This window comes from Cyprinodon tularosa, unplaced genomic scaffold (genome assembly GCF_016077235.1).
Source record: "Cyprinodon tularosa strain WSP-4 unplaced genomic scaffold, ASM1607723v1 ctg205, whole genome shotgun sequence".
In the NCBI taxonomy this organism is placed as follows: Eukaryota; Metazoa; Chordata; class Actinopteri; order Cyprinodontiformes; family Cyprinodontidae; genus Cyprinodon; species Cyprinodon tularosa.
In genome coordinates, this window is record NW_024038756.1 from 753,092 (window position 1) to 767,667 (window position 14,576).

The following is a 14,576-nucleotide window of genomic DNA, read 5'->3' on the forward strand; positions in this document are numbered from 1 at the left end:
ATTCATCCTTTGTCCCCATGTGTTGTAGAGGCTGTATGAATGTGCCAACTGATATGTGTGTTTCTATCTTGGTTTGGGTGGCAGCGATTGGTTGAGACGTAAGGGGGTGAATAAGGTGAAGCCAGTGCAATAATTGCATCCAACTGTGCAATGCATCTAGCAACAAAATGTATATATGAGACATGTAATTCACACTGACGCTATTTAGGGAGTCATTCACTGAGATAATGATCTACTTTGAAGAACAGGTAGTATTTTTTATTTATTTGGCTGAATAAACAAACGTCGGTGTATGTTAAATGTTTTTATTTACATATCAGTGTTTTTGGGCTCATATGGACAAATGGGCTGGACTCTCTAGAAACACATGGAGGCTTGTGTTTACAACAAATGATCAGCACGCGGTTTGTTTGTTGTTGTTTTGACCCCCCACCCACAGCGTTATGGGTGGGGAGAATCAGTGGGAGGAGAAGAAGTATGAGGGTGGAGTCAGACCGGGGAAGAAAACATCATACAGGGATTAATGTTGAGTGGGGGGTTCATTCAGGACTCCTCCCCTTTCATGTGTGTCTGTGTATGAACGGGGGGGGATAACGCCTGTTGACAGGCGTGCTGGCTGGCTGCTCCTCCAGCGGCGGATGCGATGAGATGGCAACAGACACCCAGCGTAGCACGTGCTCTTAGTTGCCATCGCAACCAGCCCTTGGATACAGCGTGCTGGTTGGCCATTTCTAGCTGTTGTTGATGTGTGAGGCTGATGAAACCTCGTGGATGAGGGAGGGCGAAGCAGTGCAGCGTGTAGCTGCTCTCCTGCTTTGGGAGAAAGTGTTGCCAGGCACATTAGAGGTCAGCTAGTAAACAAACTGTGAGGCATTAATAAGGAATCATTCACGCCACCGGCAGCTTCTAAAGAAATTTGCTGGTTAGCCCTTAAATCCATGGGAGGTAAAGAGGGATGAGCCTCTGATCCTTTACAAGCATTAGGGCAAAAGCAAGGGGAAACAGCTCAAAACATTATTTCAAGAAATAAATACAGCTTAAATCATCACATGGGGTGGTAAAACACTTTATTACACAAAACAGTTTAAAAACAACCAAACATCAGTAAGATAAATCAAAAACTTGACACATTTTATTTATCATCAATAACTGCTTTAATTGGACAATTAATCATTTGCAAAAATATACACACCTAGAACAGACTGCCTATCCAAGGAGCAGAATAAAGAAGAGTGTGTGGCCTCAAGTGGCCAGATCAATACTGCATTGTGCTGAGTGTGCAGCCTGCCTGATAAAAAATCCTGCACAAATAAACATTCTGCTCATGGTGCGAATTTATTCTTCACCAGACCCACAGAGCGAATGCTGCCGCGAGCCGCACAGAGCCTAGGTGGCAAGATGATTGATTACAAGTGGAGGCAGTCTTTGTTTCACCGCTGGTTTTTAGGACAAAGCCCAGCGGAAGGTACGAGTATGTGTGTCTGCAGCTGTAAGTTCTTGTGCACAAGGTGGAACTGGGACAAAATGTTCTAAAGAGAGACAGGGGAAAAAAACAAAAAAACGGTTAAGATTAAATTTCAGAGCCGCAGGTATTTATATAAAAATATATTCACGTGTTGAGACAATAAAATCCAAAATCTGCAACAACAGTAAATAAAACGGCATCACAGACGGGTTAACGACCATAACCTTCAAGCCTTGGTGCATCCCTCCTTGAGGCCGGCTACGATCTCCTCCAGCCTCCGTGACATGGTCAAAACCATCATTTTCATCTGGAGGGTCAAAACCAGGGTAGAGACAGAGGGACATGTTCAGAGATTTGCCGTCAGCAGGTTAGCAGCGAAAGTGAGTGAAACAAGTTAAGACGGGGGAGATGGAAGTAGCCACGGTGGAACAACAAACCTAATGGACAGGTGGGGAAATAAAGGGAGCAGAGGAGAAGTAAATGTAATAAGAGAAAAATGCCTGAGCAGAGGATGGGGGCATAAGGGTGGGGAAACAGGTCAGCGGGAAAAGGAGATGGAAAGAAAATCCATTTAACTGTTAACCGGAAAGACGGACTGAGCCCACTAACTACAGAAGAAAGGGCAGCGGATGCCCTCTGATACAGACCATTAGGATTATAACCTCACACCTGAGTTTAAGGGTCAATCCAATATTTAGGATGCTTTACTTGCCAACTGGGGCGTCTGGCTTTTGAAACTTGAATATATAAAAGAACATAGAGCAATTAAAAGTATTCCCGAAGCACTTTTGGCTCAGCCTTTCCCTAATTTCTCCTTAATGTCTTATTTCCCATGACACACATAGTGGATTTGATCCTGTGAGGTGTCCCCCTGTTAAAAGGGAGCGGTTTGGCTCCGATCTTGGCACATGCTTGCTCAACGTGAGGAAGTCAAGGAGTACATTCTATCATCAGCTTTGAGTAAACATCTTTTTAGCAGCTGCCAACAGGCAAATCACTGACCTTAACTTAATTGCACTCTGTACCTAGAACCAAACATAACAATATCATCTGATTTTACTGGAGGACTTCTAATCCTGTTTCCACTTTAGAAGATTTGGTCAGGAGATGCACTGATCTGCTAATATTGTTATCACCCCTGATATTGAAGAATGTCTTAGATTGGGTATAGGTAAAAATGGGTCCAAAAGTTAGATTAAAAATCTTTTGGACAGAAGGAAAAGCTACTTTTTTTTAAATGGGACTCATTAAACTCTTGCTCTGGGTCTCTGAGCAAGACCCTTAACCCCCGATTGCAGCTCTCTGCTCCCCAAAGGGGGTGGGTTAAATATAGAGTTAATTTTTCCATTATGAGATCAATAAAGTTCATTTTATTTTTTAGTTTATTTAAACCCTTATGGCTGCATATTTATTTTCAGGACAGAATTTGTCTTGTTGATGGTTCGCTGTTTTATTCTTTCACTCATTTCAAATTGCCCCTTAGGATAAACATTCGTCCATTTATACATCTTATACTTTCTTGTAGAGAAAAATCTACTTTAATAATGATAATGAGATTAAAGTAAAGAGAGCAATGGTGTAGGAAAAGTATCAGGATCCACAAATATCCAGATTTAAGTATTGAATCTAAAGAGAAAAAATGTGACACGGTTATTTATAGTTTATAGAACTGTAAATAATAACTAAAACATTGTTGAATTAATGCAACTAGTGTTGATCCACAGCAAGAATCATGAGCGTAAACTCATTTTAATCCTAACCTACTTTTTAACTTTTTAGATTTCATCATAGTGTCCTTAACAAAACCTCTTTATGCGAATGACAGCTCATCTTTTGAATATAACTTTTTATTGTTCAATGTTCTCATTTTGATTATTAAGAAAATCTAATTAAACGTGGATCCCCCTGAAGCAACAGACGGAAATCTGGCATGAAGCTTAATGAAAGTAACTGCTTGCACGTGAAAGTAGTCTGTTGATCAAACAAATATATTTGTATTCTTTTCTCCTCAGATGTGCATGAGTTGTCCTAAAAAGAAAATCACGTGTAAATGATAAAATCTCTTTGTTCAATAAGCTGACTGTCAAGTTTGGGAGTTTCAAAGGAGTTAGACAGACAACAAAGCTGCAGACATTCATCGAGTTAAACCAACACAAACACTTCATCATGAAAACATGTTTTCCTTCCAACAAAGATTCCTCAACATGCTTCCCTGCTATTGTCCCCTAACCTGTATGGCAGGCCATTTCGACATTTATCAGCTTGACTGAATATACGTTCCAGATGTCTCAAATGCATTTCTTCCTAGTCAAAATGAACATTTTAGATATCTGAAATGTTCATCTAAAATATTTTTCTGCTAGAACAAATATAATTACAGATATCAACCACTTATTTAATGACTAGTTAAATTAGAATTCCAGATATCAACATTTTAATAATGCCCATCTTAAATTTAGTTTTAGATACTTTCAAAAGAATAATGAGACTCAGTTTTAAATAAAAAAATAGGCAGGCTGACTAGTCACATTTCTATTATAGATAGCACTAAAGCATTCTACCTAGTCATAATTACAATACTCCTAGTCAGAACTGTATTTTATATATCACTTACTACATTTTTACCAGTAGAAATTCAAATGTAAGTACTCTAGATTCAAATTTAAACTAGTAATACCTACATTTCAGATATCTACAAATCTTTATTTATTTTAAGTGGCCGTTTTAACATATATTTATTTGTCTTTCAGATATTTTTAATAGTATTCCTCCTATCTAAAATGAACATTTCTGATATTTTACTACGACAAATTACATCACTTTTCCCCATTCATGTGTATTGGGCCGTTACTTTCAGATATCCAAAATGACAATTTGAAAGAAAAATTATGGATGTCTAAAAATGCATTTTAGATGTCTGTAATCCGTTTGTTGCTGGTCATAATTTTTATTTTAGATATCAAGAATGAAGAAAACATTGCAGATGTCTAAAATATAATTTCTGACATCTAAAAAAATATTTTTACTAGTACAAATGTCTTTACAGATACCTATAACTACATTTGTACAAGGAACAATTTTGTTGTGGACATCCATATTTCCCATTCTTCCTATCTAAATTAGAAATGACTGCTTTTACGTAACTGCTTATAGATGCAATGTATGAGTCGGACATTTTTGAACACCGCACCAAGAAAGTTGTTACTCCCGCTTTAAACACTGTCAGAATATTTTTTCCTCAAGAGTAAAATGGAGGCAAATATGAACAGAACTTCTGCTTTTGACAGACTTTCTGTTGAAGTTTCTCCTGCGAGACGGTCTCTGTCGCCACAAATTCTGACTGTCACAGGCCTCATTACTGCTTTCAAATCCACACAGAGGAAGCTAGACTGCACAGTATCTAAAACTGTATTTTGGATAGGCATTATTAAAATTTAGATATCTGAAATTCCAATTTAACTAGTCATATATCAATAGTTTATATCTGTTATTATATTTCTACCAGTAGAAATATATTTTACGTGTCAAGAATTGGATTTCTGGATATCTGTAATGTTATATTAATCTTTGATATCTGAAATAGTAATTTTGAAAGCAGTAACTCCACTTTGGAGATGTAAAATTAGAATTATTCCTAGTCACAATTTACTTTTAGATAGGAAGAATGTTTATTTTTGATATCTGGAGGTAGAAGCCCAATAGGGCTTGGGATCCGCGTTGCATTGTGGGACGTGGCGGCCATGTTGAGGGCTACGCGAACGTAAACATAGCTCTGATACAACGTTGTTGTTGAAAGAAGAGACGTAGAAGTAGAGAGAAAAAAGATGTTAAAATCCCGAAAAAGGATCAGGAATTTACCGGGACACGTTAAATAGAGAAGCCAGGGACCGGTATGTTGACAAAATCAGCCTTATTAATAATTTGGATCCATATTAAGTTCCAAACAATGAGTGGAGCACCGATGAGTGAGCGCCTATACTTCAAAACAGTTCCGAAGCTACAAGTCCTTGGAGTCTCATGTGCAGTTCATGAATGGATGAGTTCATCCATAAAGCCAGCAAACAGTGGGAACACAGTAATCCGTACCACGCTAAGCTGTGCTTAGACGGGCTCTGGAACCTGCTAGTTTAGTAATTGCTACCCGTTAGTGCTAACAACCACTCACGCATGTAATGTACTTTTAACTAGCTGCTATGTGTTTCAAAGGTGTAGTTAGTAACGTTAACTGCCAACCCTCCGGGTTTCTCACATATTTGAGCCTTTTCCCGCTGCCGTTTTTATTATTTTCCCGTAAAAGATCTTTGAACTTTGAAGGAAAGAAACAATGTAGGCTATAAAATAAAACCGTGCATCTTTAACTTACCAGAATGAAAATGCAGGGAAAACACTCTCATTGACATCGGGATACTGTGGAAAGTTATGTTCGGTCGTCTTACAGCTGCAATCCAAGCTAGCCGACAACTCTTTATCTCTGACACCTGGTCTCCGTGGTTACGCCTCCAGGCAGGAAAGCGGTGGAAAGTTAACCCATTTTCTATGTTTTTCCCTCGGCGATAATGTGTTGCGTTGTTACAGCCCACAATACAGCAACGGTTTACCATGGTTGAAATCAAGTTAAGGTGAAATTAATCAAATGAAAACACGGCTGAGAGGGAGTACAGTACGCGGTAGTCGTAGGCAGTAGTCTGAGCAGCGGTAAAGGAGGCCATCAACATGGCGGCCACGCAAAGTAATTACGTCATGACGCCTAAGCCCTATACACGTGAATGGGAAATGTGATGTAATTTGTAATATTAAGTATTACATTTCAGATATCTGAAATGTACATTTTAGATGGGAAGAATGTTATTTTATATATCTGAAATGTTCATTTTGACTCGGAAGAAATGCATTTGGGACATCTGATATATATTTTTAGCCAAGCTAATAAATGTCATAAGGGCAACTAAAAATTTGTAAAGATTTCTAGGTACGGTATTTGAATGTTAATAAGTTCAATTATATTTTTGGCAGCAATGTAATTTTTTCTAACAAAAATGTAATTTAGGATATCTATATGTACATTCCTGGCAGTAGAAAAGTAGTTTTGACAAGGAAAAATCTTATTTTGGAGATCAACAAATGGAACAATAGAGAGGACATTGCTTCTAATAAATGTCAAAACAGCCTGCCATAAACGTGTGTAGCAGAGCTTGCAGTACTCCTGCAGACTACCGCCACCTACTGGACAATCTATGTCCCTTCTGTGTTTTTGGGAGGGCATTTCTTAAACAAAGGGTGATTAAGATCAATTCAGAGAACCAATGCACAGTTAGAGCTTGTGTGGAAGAAAAAACAAAAAAAAAAAAAAACGTAAGAAAACATAAAAAGATATTTACAGATAAAGTAAGCAGATCATTTTAAACTGCAGTAAGATCAGATCCAGGACTCTGATCTTTTGGGCAGAGAAATTAACCTTGCAAGGGGTGGAAGTGTTTTGGGGAGGTGACATGGGTTGTAAGATGAGGTAATGTCTGTTATCAGAGTCTGCCCGCTACTGGGGAGTGGGTTTACCGGAACAAAGCTGATGTCATCCTCCTGCTGTAAATCAACCTGGGCTTTTAGGACGCTCCATCAGAAGGGCGATACAACTCCATCAGGACCAATCCTGATTAAACTCTTTCCACTTTCTGGTTAGGTCTCCTATTTTTTCATATTATTGATATTACCATTTAACAAAGACAGAATCTTTATAATTTTAAAACAAAACCTTAAAACATCCACTTCGAATGCTTAAATGCTCATCTTAACAGAACTTTAAGGTTGGGGAATCTGCTGATTTCATTTGAGGACATTTTCCCATCCTAATCAGACCACATGAAGGAGGTAAAGCAGACAAAGAGAAGTGGTAATTTACCTCTGACAGTTGATGTTCAACACTTTGCCTGTACTCCAGTGTTACAGGCTGCTCTTTGGGGCCCCCTGCTGCCAACATGTGGCCTCCAGAGCCGAGCACATAGCTGGAAACCATACAGGATGTTGAGCGACTGGTGATAAAAGACTTTACAAAAAACATACAAATCTTTTGTAAAATCCAAACAGATGCCAAATGAGATTTTTTTTTTCTTCTAATAAATGCTGCAAACCCAAAAGTAATAGAAGTGAATATTATCAATATGATCCTATTTAGGTTACTTAATAGAGGGATGCATTGTTGTTTATTACTATATATTAGTGAGAAATGGGTTTGATTTGACAAGAATCTGATGGTAAACAAAGTAAATATTGGTGATCATCTTTCAAATAAAAAAACAAAAAATCAAAAATAGACTGAATGCTTTCATTCTTCGTGTTCTCGGGTTAATTCTGGCATCATCTTCATAGCAGCTGTCTGTATAATTAATAGCAACTAAAGACTGATACAGCTGTTTTAAGGCCGACACCGATACTGATTAGTTTGACATTAGTCTGACCGATCTCCGATATGTGTTGCCGATATTTCTGGGCCAATCCTTAGGGTTTATGTTGATTTTTCTTTATCTTTTTCCACGATAAAAATGACATAATGATAACAAATGTTACAAAAGCCTCAATTTAAACCTTAATAAACATTAATAACAAACCAAAGAAAATATTAAAAATATTGGCAGGAGGAGGAAGCAGCAGGCTATGTGCTTCACTTTATCTCTAAAGAATGCACCAATAAAATGATACCAATCCAATAAAAGGTGCTAATATTGGCAAAAAAATACAGCAGGCTGGTGTATCGGTCTATCTCTAGTAGCAACACCATCAAAGATGAAAAAAGCATTAAAAGAAACTGAATCAGCATAACCTTCAAAAGAATAATGTAGAAGAATCCAACCTTCAGTCTGAGAACTTTTTCCCCCACAATTTGTCATTTAAAAGAACTTCCAATAAAAAAAAAAAAAAAAAAAACTAAAGGTTTGTTTTTAATTCAGACTTAGAAGGATTAATCAACAACTTTCTGTTCGCTAATAACAGATGGCATACAGGTCATTTGTTTAAAATGGAAAAACAGAAGAACACTGCATTAATTAATCATGCGTGTGTTGATCTATAGACGTCTGGAAGCAATAAAAGTGACACCTTCCTAAACATTCTACTATCTATGGTCATTTATCATTTGCACTAATTTCTTTTTTTTTTTTTTATTGAACATGACCTTGTGTTTGTCATTCTGGGTAAAACGGTGCAAATCTCAAATGTTCCTTCTGGCAGAAACAGCAGCAGATTGCATTTGCAAATTTATTGACTGGGTGTCCTTCTCTGAACTGATTTTGAACCCTGACAGCTGCTCCATAATTTGTTTTAGGGCTGGAACTAACAATTATTTTGCAAATCAATTAATTGGTTGATTTTTATTTTCAAATAATCAATTAATAATCAGATAGCTAAAGGTTCCTTAAAGATGTTTTTTTTCTATTAAACCAGGTGAAACTAAAACTTTTCCACTTCCACTTTTAATCTTAAAGGCCAAAAGTTTATATTAGGGCTGCAACTAAAGATTATTTTGTAAATTAATTAATCGATTGATTATTTTTAGATTTAACAATTAATAATCGGATAGCAGAAGATTCCTCAAAGAAGATTTCTTGTGAAATTAAACCAGGGGCAACTAAAAAAATCACCACTTGAAGAGTTCCGGATAGAGCATATTGATAGACGAAAATTTATTTTTATCTTAAATGCAAAATTATTATATATTTTTTAACAATTTTGATATAATTACTGCTCTAAGTTGGTTTCTCTGTCAGCTAAAGGCATGTTTTAGAGTCTCTATACTCCAGTTAACGATTAATTGATAACTAAATTAGTTGATTATTTCAATAATCCTACAGTAATTTGTTTCTTCTCCTAGATTGAAGTTATAAGATATCGAAAATAAAATGCAAAAACCCTTTCCCTTAGCTTCCTAAAAAGTGGATTAGTTTATAATAATTGAAATTCATACCCTATGTCATAAAAACTCCACGTTTTAGGGCAGAATTTATGCTTTTAAACTATCAGCACTATCTAAGCTTTGACTCAAGTATCTTTGATGAGTGATTATTAGTTGTCACTTATTTTCACCAAAAACAAATAATTCAAGTGTTCATGTAAGTGCTAGTTTTTTATATATTGACTGATAAATTGATTCTGTGGGTTATGAAACTAACTGGTTTTAACATCATACTTTAAATGAACCCAGCCACGCTGCAGAGCCATAACATAAGAGTTTGGGCCTTGTGGTTGTTTCTTTTTTTTTTTTTTTTTTTTTTCTCCCGCCCGATCTGAATCGCTTCTTCAGGCTCTTTGGATTGAAAACAACTTTATTTCCCACGGTAAACGTAAACTGAAAATGACAGTACCTGTCAATGCTGGCTACATTGAGAAAGAAACCTAATCTCTTGTAGTCCAGGTTCCTGGGGGTGGATGTGTAGACCATGCCTAGCACTGAGTGGCAGCTGCGACATTTAAGATCCACTACCAGGCTGTGGAGGGAAATTAAATAAAACAATAAAGAACATACAGGTGCTGGTCATAAAATTAGAATATCATGAAAAAGTAGATTGATTTCAGTAATTCCATTTAAAAAGTGAAACTTGTATATTATATTCATACATTACATACAAACTCATATATTTCAGATGTTTATTTTGTTTAATTTTGATGATTACAAATGACAACAAATGAAAATCTCAAATTCATCATATCAGAAAATTAGAATATTACTGAAGACCAATAAAAACAAAGGATTTATAGAAATGTTGGCCAACTGAAAAGTATGAACATGAAAAGTATGAGCATGTACAGCACTCAGTATTTAGTTGGGCCTCCTTTGGCCTGTATTACTGCAGCAATGCGGCGTGGCATGGAGTCGATCAGTCTGTGGCACTGCTCAGGTGTTATGATAGCCCAGGTTGCTCTAATAGTGGCTTTTAGCTCTTCTGAATTGTTGGGTCTGGTGTATTGCATCTTCTTCTTCACAATACCCCATAGATTTTCTATGGGGTTAAGGTCAGGAGAGTTTGCTGGCCAATTAAGAACAGGGATACCATGGTCCTTCAACCAGGTACTGGTAGCTTTGGCACTGTGTGCAGGTGCCAAGTCCTGTTGGAAAATGAAATCTGCATCTCCAAAAAGTTGGTCAGCTGCAGGAAGCATGAAGTGCTCTAAAACTTCCTGGTATGTGGCTGCGTTGACCCTGGACCTCAGAAAACACAATGGACCAACACCAGCAGATGACATGGCACCCCAAACCATCACTGACTGTGGAAACTTTACACTGGACTTCAAGCAACGTGGATGAAGTGCCTCTCTTCTTTTCCTCCAGACTCTGGGACCTTGATTTCCAAAGGAAATGCAAAATTTACTTTCATCAGAGAACATGACTTTGGACCACTCACCAGCAGTCCAGTCCTGTTTCTCTTTAGCCCAGGCAAGACGCTTCTGATGCTGTCTGTGGTTCAAGAGTGGCTTGACACAAGGAATGCGACAGCAGAACCCCATGTCTTTCATACGTCTGTGTGTGGTGGTTCTTGAAGCACTCACTCCAGCTGCAGTCCACTCTTTGTGAATCTCCCCCACATTTTTGAATGGGTTTTGTTTCACAATCCTCTCCAGGGTGCGGTTATCTCTCTTGCTTGTACACTTTTTTCGACCACATCTTTTCCTTCCCTTCGCCTCTCTATTAATGTGCTTGGACACTGAGCTCTGTGAACAGCCAGCCTCTTTAGCGATGACCTTTTGTGTCTTGCCCTCCTTGTGCAAGGTGTCGATGGTCGTCTTTTGGACAACTGTCAAGTCAGCAGTCTTCCCCATGATTGTGTAGCCTATAGAACTAGACTGAAAGACCATTTAAAGGCTTTTGCAGGTGGTTTGAGTTAATTAGCTGATTAGAGTGTGGCACCAGGGGCCATCAATTTTGAACCTTTTCACAATATTCTAATTTTCTGATATGATGAATTTGAGATTTTCATTTGTTGTCATTTGTAATCATCAAAATTAAACAAAATAAACATCTGAAATATATGAGTTTGTATGTAATGTATGAATATAATATACAAGTTTCACTTTTTAAATGGAATTACTGAAATCAATCTACTTTTTCATGATATTCTAATTTTATGACCAGCACCTGTAAATAGAATTAATTCATATAGATAGAATAGTTACAAAAGTTTAAAAAGTGAATAGATTTATCCAATACATAATAGTTAAGTGTTTTAAAATCTCTGTTATCATTCAACTGTAATATCTATAAAGCTTGGAAAAATTAACTATGTCATGTTCTACTGGTTGATTTAAGAAGTTGAGCTTCAGACATCAAGTTGGTGACAGAAAGGGGAATTTTAGATATGTTTAATTTTAAGAATAATTTGTTTTTTTTCTTGAGTTTTATACCAGAAACCTCAAAAACTGAGAACACTTTAGAATTAGAGATGCAGCGATCCATTTTTTACTGATCAAATCTGATACCGATATCTGACACAATGCAATACTACTCTGGAAGGAGTTAACCATATAACTTGCTATGTGGGTAGAATAGAATATCCCTTTATTGTTCCATAATGGGGAAATTCTGTTGTTCAGAGCAGAATCTTTTTTTTTTTTTTCAAAAAAATGGTCACACAAATATGAACCTTAGAAAAAAACTACTTCTTTTTAGTTTAAAGTTAACAAATGATCGCTGATATAAAGCATCTCTAGCTGCTGTGTGTGATCTGCAGGATGATGTGATCAGCGTTGAAATCATCAGACAGAAATGACTGGATGGGAATGCTGGATCGGCGTCATTCATCCGATATCTGGTCCAGCTAATGAGTCGATATCGGAGCCGATATCCGATCTGAGCATTGGATCATTGCATCTCTACTTAGATTACATAAGTAATGTAGTTAAAGTAGAAAGTATAAACCTTCTTACCAAACCGAACGTTTACTCAGTTCAAGTACGCGTGTCTCCTTTCCAACGATGACATTGTTGGTAACACCTGGAACCGCAACAATAAACATATTAGCAGCGTCCTGCAGCTCTGCATCCACATAACTAGAACATGACCTTGATTATCATCAGTGGTCAACTGTGTTTTTCTTTTTGGGTTTTTTTTGTTTCTTTTTTAAAATCATACAACACTTTGTTTTTGCTTTCCATTCAGTTTTAGCTCTCGTATCATGTTTCTGTCCACGAATGGATCCTGAATCGGGGAATAATCAGATTCCTGTCCAGCAGTCAGATCCTGACAGGTTTCCAGAGTTTTCAATTCTTTTAAGACTACTTCTACACAACAAAGAAGAATTCAAAAAGATTTTATCTCAAAGAAATATTTACAGTTATTAATTTTTAATCCTGGGAACAGTTAATGGATGGAATGTATGGAAAAAGATTGAATAGGTGATGAATAAACTAAAAGGATCAGTAGATAGATGGATATAGATAGAGATTTTTCAGAATATTGAATAGAATAGAATCAAAAATCCCTTTAATGTGTCACAATGGGGAAACTCTGGTGTTTACAGCAGCAAAAAGATTATAGAAAAAATAAGACTAACATAATAGTGAAGAGTTAAAAAAAATAAACAAATAAAATACTATCCTGTAAAGTATTTTAACTATATAAATAGTTAAATTCTGGTGTCTACAGCAGCAAAACAAAAAATGGTCACACAAATGCAGACCTCAGAAAGGTTTATAAGAAAAATAATTCAATTCAGTTCAGTTTATTTCTATAGCGCCAATTCACAACACATGACAACACATCTCAAGGCACTTTACAGTTCACCGGATCATACAGTCAAATTGATTGAAAGTTTTCTATTTAAGAAAAGCCAGATGATTGCATCGACTAATTGACTCGAATGCAATCTCTCACACTAAGCATGCTTGTAGTGACAGTGGAGAAGAAAAACTCTCTTTTAACAGGAAGAAGCCTCTAGCAGAAACAGGCTCAGTGTGTGCAGCCATCTGCTGAGGCCGACAGGGGTTCAAGGAGACAGAAGCAGACATAGAAAAAGCAGCTATAAAAGGAAACACACAGCCAGGCAGATGAGCTCCAACTCCCATGTCAGAGGATGAAGAGAATAACATAATAGTGAAGAGTTGAAAAATAAACAATTGAAATACTGCACTGTAAAGTGTTTTAATAATATAAATACTGTGCATCTTGAGAATGAAAAAACAATATACAGCTATGGACATTTTTACAGTAATGGATATTTGAAAATAGCAGCAAAATGAGAGCAGCGTGTTATTTAACCTAACTATGATAGAAACTGCAAAATCAGCATGAATGTAGAACTTAATGAGGTATTGGGGAACAGTGATTGTTATAGAGTCTTATAGCTGCTTGGAGGAAGGATCTGTGATAACGCTCCCTGGTGCATTTAAGGTGCAGCAGTCTGTCACTGAAGGAGCTATGCAGTTCTGCAGCAGCTTCATGCACGGGGTGGGAGACATTATCCAACAGAGATGTTAATTTAGTTAGGATACTTTTGTTTCCCACCTCCTGCATTGATTCCAGAGAGCATTCAATCACATCTGATCAGCTTAGAGAGTCATATTTTTAAAGCACTGGGTACATCATACATCTTACTACTAAACAGACTCACGCTTCAGTCTTATTTGTTTCGGTCCAGCATCACTTCCTTCCCAGGACATGGAATCTCCGACAGGCAGCTTGCACTTCCCGCAGAAGAAAACCGCAGGATTATCATCGTCCTCTTCTGCTTCGTGATCGGATCGCCCGAAGAGTTTCTCCTCCACGGCGGAAGAATCGATACCGGATGTTTCAAAAGTTATGTTTGGTTGGATTCTTCCACTTAACTTTTTCTTCGTTGCCATTTCTCGAAGCCCCCACAAATTCGGCTGAAGTGTGTTTTCGAACTTTGGCGGTTTGTTCAAATACCCGGAAACATCCAGATGTTAATCTTAAAAATACTTCCGCTTTCGTCTTTCTGTCCTACGATTATTTTCCAAAAAGCGTACTATATCGATATCAAGGCAATTTTTAATCATATTTATTTGTATATTGCAACTGCGATTTTAAAGTTGTAGAGTTAAATAAAATAGAGGCTTCGTGATTGTAGATATGTTTTTGACTTTTCTAACAGTTACAAAAATTACCCTATTT

General features: G+C 37.0%; 1 protein-coding gene across 2 annotated transcripts; it reads right to left on the reverse strand.

The window, feature by feature from the left end:
* Positions 1-1,050: 1,050 nt before the first annotated feature.
* Positions 1,051-14,360, reverse strand: mis18a (MIS18 kinetochore protein A). Of its 2 annotated transcripts, none has more exons than XM_038284974.1 (6): positions 14,056-14,360; positions 12,374-12,440; positions 9,817-9,939; positions 7,362-7,464; positions 1,690-1,772; positions 1,051-1,529 (listed from the first exon to the last, which is right to left on the reverse strand). In XM_038284974.1, exons 1-5 carry the CDS (start codon positions 14,285-14,287, stop codon positions 1,692-1,694), a joined length of 606 nt encoding a protein of 201 aa, XP_038140902.1. In that variant the 5' UTR covers positions 14,288-14,360; the 3' UTR covers positions 1,051-1,529; positions 1,690-1,691. The 2 variants fall into 2 exon arrangements, with proteins under 2 accessions (XP_038140902.1, XP_038140903.1); XM_038284975.1 differs by having other exon boundaries at positions 1,673-1,772.
* Positions 14,361-14,576: the final 216 nt, after the last annotated feature.